General features: G+C 44.3%; 2 protein-coding genes across 2 annotated transcripts in view; both read left to right on the top strand.

Annotated features, from left to right (window-relative positions):
* Positions 1 to 1466: 1466 nt before the first annotated feature.
* Positions 1467 to 3193, top strand: pnx (posterior neuron-specific homeobox). Its single transcript, XM_021590601.3, has 2 exons — positions 1467 to 1898; positions 2303 to 3193. The coding sequence occupies exons 1-2, from the start codon at positions 1754 to 1756 to the stop codon at positions 2818 to 2820; spliced, it is 663 nt and encodes a 220-aa protein (XP_021446276.1). The 5' UTR covers positions 1467 to 1753; the 3' UTR covers positions 2821 to 3193.
* Positions 3194 to 5876: 2683 nt separating this feature from the next.
* LOC110509611 (inactive carboxypeptidase-like protein X2) overlaps positions 5877 to 8496 on the top strand; it is an 18642-nt gene continuing 16022 nt past the window's right edge. The window contains exon 1 of the mRNA XM_036967250.2: positions 5877 to 7137. Coding sequence (XP_036823145.2) covers positions 6894 to 7137 — 244 coding nt within the window. The 5' untranslated portion in view covers positions 5877 to 6893. The remainder of the gene's footprint in view (positions 7138 to 8496) is intronic.

The following is an 8496-nucleotide window of genomic DNA, read 5'->3' as shown; positions in this document are numbered from 1 at the left end:
AGATTATGTCAAGAATATAGAATAAAGTTGATGCAATAGTACTTAGGACTCTTTCTTCGACCCTGGGTAAGCCAGTGCTTAGTGTGGGTTGGTCTCCTCTGGTCCTGCTGGACAAAGACATGGGTCAGGGAGGGTCAGGCCCACTGGTGACATCTGCTAATTGTCCCGGTGGGCCGGCCTCTCTTCTCCCCTCAATACCAGACGCTCTGTAGGGGTCACTGCTGGGAGGACGCTGGCAGATGCCATCCTGCTACCCCACCTTTACGACCTGGCCTGCTCCAAGGGGTCAGGTCATTTAACCCCCTCATATACCCCTTCAGACCACTCTCCCCCCCCCCCCCCCTCTTTCCCTTTACTCATTCTCTGGAGACTACAGATCAGTAGAAGTCATATTACTACTGTATAGCTAAGGACATGACTATTACTAAGGCTTAAAAGCACTTGGTGCAATTATAGACCATTCCTGATAGAGGATGCAGATATACAACATGTAGGCTGCAAAGAATGTATAGTAGGCCCTACAGTTATTTGGAAGACTAGTAGACTGCACTGCGCGGCACCACCCAAAAAAAAGTTTGCACTTATCCAATGTGCACTTATCAGTGGGCTTGATTACTATACAGTACAAACGTCCAGGTGGATCTCTCTGTGGTCATTTTACGCTCTGTGTCTGATGTTGCTCTCATCTCGGTTTGGTTGACATGAAAGAGACCAAGGGATTTTTGTATAGACGTTTGTTGACTGGTTTGAACTGTAACCTATAACAGTCCACAATCGGATAGCAATAGGTTCCCACTTCAACCCCAGCAGGTGTATTTGGAAACGTTGGAGAAACTGTACACCAATGAAGAGCATTTGGAGAACCAATATCAAGGGATTTTTAAACTAACTTTCTAACAGTAGGCTACACTAGTAGGCAGCACTTCATGACTACAGTGGAAATACATGAACAAAAAGGGCACAACATGCTTCCCAATGATACAAATCAGAGTCTCGTTTCCCCCTGTTGAACAGGCAGATGGGCACTCATAATCTTGTTAGTTCTAATTGTGTGGCCCTCTAATTATAGCTAAGTACTTTGTGTGACTAGACTGACTACAAAGCTATACACTTTAACCACATTCAATAAAAAAAACAAATGCCCCTATTGATATTCGTGCACAAGTGAAGCAGCAGGATTTTGCCTACAAATCCCTCTGAGTAGAGTCGATTAATTAGCATTACAACCCGCGTTTACGTGTCCTACCAGCGTAAAATCACACAATTGCAAATAACGACAACTCAAACAACAAAACAGGAACACGGTTGTAAAGAAAGGGGCACATTTTAACCAGATGCCCTGCAATAAGTAACCCAGCTAGCTGAGCGCGGACATTAGCATTTTAAAGTACCCGCGCGGGGGTTCCTTCTTCCGCGCACGAGGTCGATTTCGTGTGTGTGTGTGTGTGTGTGTGTGTGTGTGGCGCGCGCGCCAAATTAGGCACGCAGAAAGAAGGAGCGCGTGTTTTGTCTTGCATTGCGCAGTGACTTGTCATTGTGGGCCTTTACTGTTTTGGAAATGTAAATGTTATGCTTGTGATGGGCGTGTTCTTGACCTGTATAAATAGATGTGGCGGAAGGGCCACATGCATCAGATCACAGGGAAGCAAGGTGGATACGATACGTGCGTAGTGGTCGTCTACTCGAGTTCTCTGCCACGGTCTTCAGCGAACAACGTGACTTTTCGTCCAATTTTACAGAACTAAAAATAGAAATGCAGCCAGACAAGTTGCTGCAGGTCAGCAGAACCTCTTTCTCTGTGGCAGACATCCTGGATCCGTCTAAATTCACTGGGAGACCAAACATTACTCATCCAAACCATGGTTCAATTCAGATTGACGCAGCGAGAGGGACCACAGGTGAGATTTCTGTTATTCGATCTATATATTTTGAAAGCTTAACGGGCTTTAAAGCTTTACAAACATATGAATGGCTTCGAAGCTATTTACTTACTCGTGAGCTGTTGCTTTTTTATAAATATGATCCTTGGACTGAGGTATAGGTTTTATGCAGAAGTTTGGTTTAATAAGTGTCCTCCTACGTTAGATGCGGTAGTATTAGTTTCATCCCAGGAGAGGTCAGTGTTGGTTTATTTATTATTGGCCCAGCCTCAGACTAGTTTCATAATGACATGAAAAGGTTATTTCTTTATCAGCATTCAACTAATATTATCATAACTGCTGATTTAAAAAAAATATATATATATATTATTTTTTTAAAGAATGGATGAGTTCCTGCTTTAAACTCACTATTTTCTATTCAGGTGGGGCAGCCATTACTGAACGCCAATCCAGAGTAGAATTTCCAAGTGGTCCAGCAGCCAGTGAATGCTCCACCACAGTGGAATCAGCAATGTCGCCGGTAGCGAGCGAGGCCCGTCCTGCATCTGCATGCCATTGCCCGGAGAGGTCAAAGGGCAAGTTGCGGCGGGTCCGGACAGCGTTCACCCTGGACCAACTACGCATTCTAGAACATAGTTTCCATAGCAGCCGCTACCTGTCTGTCTTTGAGCGCTACGCTGTTGCTTCGACACTCTGTCTCACGGAGACCCAGGTGAAGATCTGGTTCCAGAACCGACGCACCAAGTGGAAGAAAGAGTGTGAGGGGAAAGGGGTGCCTGAAGAGCAGCTCCAGTGTGGGGTCGGATACCCCTCACCGCCTCCTGTCTATCCTACAACCCGGCCACTGTACAACACTATGCGTTGTCACCAGGGACCACAGATTCAACTATTCACGCCACCGTGCTTCCTCGTTCCACAATACCACCGTCGTCCGTATTAAATGAGAAAGGATGTAGCCTGTTTGTAAGAGCTAACGTTGGTGTTTTGTAAGGAGATTGAAGTCGGCGTTCACAGTTTAGATACTGTAGCCTGCCCTATCCTAAATGTATTTGTGCAATATACTATAGTCCACTGTAAATGAATGTAAGTATTTATAAATGAGTTACTATTTATGTGCTGTTTGAAAGCCAGTGGGAAAACTATGCCAAGCGATCCTGTAATGTGCCAAAGGATTATTACTGTGACATGTTGACTGATAGGCTTATCTTTCTTACTGTTTGAAAGGTTTGAACTTATTTTGATACATTTCCATGAGCATGAGATATTTTTGTACTGTACCACGAGTGTTCTTCCAAATAAAATAAGTCAATCAATCCTGCATTTTATTATGCAAGAAAGACACACGCACAGATGGAACGGAAATTATCGTAATAGCCGCCAGTCCTCCTAGTGGTTTCCTGGTCTCTGAGACGAAAGACGGCACCACTCAGATGAGGAAGGTATACAATCAGTGTGCAACCCACCACATGCTCTTGTGTTAACCCTTTGACATCGAGGATATTAGATCCCCTCCCTCACAATCACCAACCCCAGCAGAATCATCACTAAGGAGACACAGCTAGTAAATAACCCTTGTTATGCTTCTTAGGGTTTTCTTAATATGGATCCTCAAAGAGAAGCAGCTGTAAATGTTTAGGGCAGCCCTAATATGGCAATTCCGAACACTGCAATCTGTGACTTCCAAGTGTCACTCAAAAACCAAAGAGGAACAGTAAAATAACAGACACACCCATTGGTTGTAAATCGCTCTTTGGCTTGGTTGTTTCACAGCGATTTCCTTGTACTTTGTCATGTAGCCAAGGGGGGACAGACGGTCCGAGACGCAAGTTAGAGAGCACTTCAAGTTGTAAGGGAACTCGTTGGCACTGCTCTGTAACCACTGAGATAGAGGTCTCTCTCTGACATAACATTAACCTATGCTCTTTTATATGGACAATCTTTCCATGTAGTAATCTCTGTCCATTAAACAGCACTGTACAGCCATCTGAACTAAAGCCCATTGTTTTGTTCTGGAGATCTTTAAGAGAAGCAGAACTCCTCCTTGACCACCAGGCACCCCCTCCAGCACCACTATTACAACCAGATGGATCCACCGCAGAAGAATGCACAACGGGGAGAACATAGTTAACTCAAACGGAGAGAAAACGGCGACTTGAATTTCTGTTACATTTAAGAAACAAACTATTTTTTTCTTCCAGAATTAAAGAACAACATCCACATGGGTTGTGATAGGATATTTGATCTCTGGGTTGATTTCCGTGGGTATATACTTTGTTGGTTCTGTTGATATACTGTATGTGGTAGCTGGTACCAGTCTGTTTGTGCTATCATTCATGTTTCACATGACAAAGAGTGGCAAGGAGTGGAATGATAGCACAAACAGACTGGTACCCAGGCTAATATATGGGTCATTGGCTGGTCCTCATCATTGGGTTAAACGTAGCTCGTTGTCCTTGCTTTGATAATCGGACACAGCCGTTGGGCAGAGTGTCAACACTGACTCTGTCTTTAACAATGGAGGGTGGGTTCTCTGGTTCTCTCCATGAAATGATCTCAGTCACTGTGGGACTAATATAAGACTGAGTCCAATAGTGCACGCACAACACACACACACACACACACACACGGTTAATAATATCAGGTCACCCTTTGTAGGCCTATCACAGTCACTAACAGCAAGGCCAAATGTGTGTAAGTGAACAGGAGAGAGAGAGAGACGAGATCTTATGGAAATAAATCTGCCAATTTTCCATGAGACACACAGATACAGATGATACAATGCAGACATCAGTATGACTGATTGGGTGACTGGTTACATGCTACAGTAATAATGAGGAAGGTATTTTTCCGTCCTTGAGGCTTCAACATAGACGTATCTACCAAGTCATAAACTGTACAGGAATTCACAACCCATTCATTTATAACTTTTATGCATGATCAAATGTACAACATATGATAACCAGGTATGTTGAGCTAAGTACATACACTACTGGATTACCTCCCAGAGTTCATAGCATTTTAATTCATGTTCACTGACTTCTGATGATCTGTGAATAGCAGACTTCTATCGTTTCTTTGTACATCAGATCAGATGTGTTCTTTGATGCATGGCAATACAAAGGAATGTCCTCCTGCTGACATTCTTCAGTCTGACTCACTGCTCCAGAAATAGAGAACGTAGATATCCCAGCACATCTGGCCTAGAAATTGAGCACTTAGACATCACAGCACATCTGACTGCCATTACTCTCACAGGATAAATAACTCTCTGTAACTCAGTGGCCCCTAGACTCAGTAGTCCGAGCATGAGTTGGGGTCATACTAAATGTATTACTGTAACTGTAGGTCACTTTCGGTACAAGTCTATGACGAATGAATAGTAACGAACATATTTCTTTATTATGAGAGTATATCGACCAACGCAAAGCTGTAGGTTCTTTCTCGTTCAATGATTCTAGTCGGAACCCAGAGAACTCTGAAGGAATGAACTGCAACTCACCGCTATGTCCCGACCCACCTTTGGGAACCAGTGTAACTTCATGTATTTTTGGGGGGGAAATTCACTTTCAGCTCACACTCTCCTTTCCACACTTTCTCTCTCTTTTTTCTCTCTCTTTCTCTCCTGTTTTCTGCTTGAGAGCAGAGTAGGCGAGAGGGATAGGTCCCGACATCTCGTGTATGACCTGGAGGCATGTGAAGCTGAGCTGGGTTGTTTTTGTGTGTGTGTGTGTGTGTGTGTGTGTGTGTGTGTGTGTGTGTGTGTGTGTGTGTGTGTGTGTGTGTGTGTGTGTGTGTGTGTGTGTGTGTGTGTGTGTGTGTGTGTGTGTGTGTGTGTGTGTGTGTGTGTGTGTGTGTGTGTGTGTGTGTGTGTGTGCGCGTGTGCAGTCTTTTAGCAAGTCTGCTGAAGCACTTATATCCAACCACACAATGTGGGTACATTCTTAAAGATGGAATGAGTTTTCCTCTCCAATAAATCATTTCATGTGTAAATACTGTAGTTTTTCCGGAACACATTGAACATGTTGACCTAGCTGGATAAAATGGATTCACTATTTTGTCTTTCTGTGCAAATGCCTTGTCAATTTTTTGAGTCTAAACATTCTCTTCTTTTAAAAAATTCTCATTACTATTCTTTTCTTTTCTCTTTTCTTTTCTCTTTTCCTTGTCAACTTTTGTCAACTTTTGAGTCTAAACATTCTTCTATTTTTTAAATTCTCATTACTATTCTTCTCTTTTCTCTTTTCTTTCTCCCTCTCTATCTCTCCTCCTCTGGAATGTGAAGTGTGGAAGGCTCCTCCCCTGTGTTTAGTGAAGAGAGGGAGAGGGGGATAGAGGGAGAGGAGAGGAGAGGGGATAAGAGAAGAATGCCTACGGAGGAGCAAGAGGGAGAGGAACAGACGGGAGCCAGGAGGTGTGCTGTGTAGCTGCTTCTGAGACTCCAGACTCCTGCATGCATCTGCGGTTCCTTTCCTTGGTCTCTGCCAGGAGGCTGCTTAAAACCCCTGAGCCCACAGCTATATCCTCCTCCTCTCCTCTCTCTGACACACCACCAAACAGGACTAAGTTCTATACACATCTGCACACCAAAGTTTTCACCACAGCCTTCTACGAACCAAAACGTTCTACACACCAAAGATTTCAACAATATTTTCTTCAGTCTCCTGGCTCTTAGAGACTCTTCAAGCTCTTAGAGACTCTTCAAGACAGACTGACTCCGGCTGAGACGTCTTCTAAACCTGAGGACTGTTGGATGGTCTATTGTTGTTGCTCGTCTAACTCATGCAGGTCATCTGTTAGCTGACTACTCTGACTGGTCTGTGTGAGAGACTGGGTGGCCTGAGGATTTTGTGCGTCACTAAAACATTAGTTGGCCTATTTGGTCTGCAACCTTGCCTTTGTTTCGTTGGTACAACCCAGAGTGACTGAGGAATCTTCTCCTGCACGGCAGATAAGGCCTTTTTAGAGCTGGGGTCAGGTTGCACTGCGAGTCCTGGTTCTGAGTGTAGGAAGAAGATGAGGGGTGCAGTGTTGAGTTTGTGGGTGTCTCTGGTCCTGTGCTGCTGGGTTCTGGGCTGGGCTGGAGGTGTAGAGGGACAGGACACTGCACGTGTCCAGACACAGGTGAGACAGACTGGACCTGTGGCACGTGGGAGAGAGGTGGAGGAAAACAGGGAGGAGGTTATGATGGACGACCCTGGCGTGGAGGTGGAGGAGAGCAAACCAAAGAAGAAGAAATCTCCAGAGGAGGTCGAGGAAGGTAAGAGGTGGCTCCTTCAGTTCTTCTTCTTCTTCTTCTTCTTCTTTTGTCCTCTTTCTCTCCTTGACTGTATCTTCCTGGTGGTCCATCAACCAGCAATCCCTGTAACAACCTCTTGGGAACAAACTTACCAAAGACTTGGCCCAGTTTTCCCCTTGTTGCGTCTTGTTCACAAACATGCGTGGAGACAGAGGCATTGGCAGAGATGATCCTGGTCCAGTAGAGCTCCCAGCGGAATGATTCCCACACACTCCTCTCTGAAACACGTGTGCATGGAGCCAACCAGTCTCATCCAAACCCAACACGCCTGATGCTGTCGCCTCTGAGAGAGGAGGGTAACGGAGCTGTAGCACTTTTCTATAATGTTGTTTCTCTATAGTTTAGATATGTAATAATAGTATTGAACAATGTGTGGGAGCCCGAGTCGTTCCTTGAGCCTCTTACTGTCAAAAATGACTCACAATTTCTCACAGGCAGTGGGAAACATCCCAGTTCAGCAGTGTGTGTGTGTGTGTGTAGATGGCAAACACATCTGGTCTGTCTCATGGTAGAAGCGGGGTGGTAAGGGGTACGTGGTGGTAAGGGGTAGAAGCAGGGTGGTAAGGGGTGGTTCAGTGGGTTTCGTTTCCATCCTTTCATCATCCTTCTTCTTATAACCCTTCTCTCTTTACCCCCCCCCCCCCCCTCCCCTCCATCCTCTCTACACTCTCCATTGCGTGGGGAAAACACACAGTTAGTTATCTGTCAACAATATGTTTTCAGTGAGACTGTTGATGTCTAGACTCCGTAGTGCAGTAGTCTTTATTATCCACAAATGATCTCAGAAGACCAATTTTCTAAGAGGCATGCATACATATACATACAGTTTACTTAAAAAGTTAAATATTGCATTGTCTGATTGAATACATTATAACATCTTTCTGCACACCCAGGCCATCAATTTCCAGAATACTTTTGTGTAAAATACAAAAACATTTTCACAGTAAGGAGAGATAATTTCTGACTGGGCCCAGTTGGAACAATGGAATTGATGTTTAATGTGTGCACTATTACATTTTCCACTGCAAAGCCACAACTCTACTAGTTCTTTCCAAATCCATTCTGGGCGGTTAGAATTAGGCTACATTTTTTAAAAAAAAGGCTGAGTTTGCAGAACCGGGAACCACTGAGTGATCTTTCATTTGGTTGTGCTGCAGGGAGATACAATTATGAACAAAAACTGCTTGATTTATGCATTTAACTTGTCATAAAATGGCATGATTCACAGTGCCAAAGACGTCTCACAGGGATCCAGGAGTGCTTCATTGTTTTTACCTACAGATATCAACGTATCTTCATGGGGGAAAAAAACAGCCTTCT

This window comes from Oncorhynchus mykiss, chromosome 29, assembly GCF_057628025.1.
Source record: "Oncorhynchus mykiss isolate SJ-2025 chromosome 29, ASM5762802v1, whole genome shotgun sequence".
Taxonomy (NCBI): Eukaryota; Metazoa; Chordata; class Actinopteri; order Salmoniformes; family Salmonidae; genus Oncorhynchus; species Oncorhynchus mykiss.
Note: the sequence above shows the minus strand (reverse complement) of the source record. Positions and strands in the feature narration are given on the sequence as shown.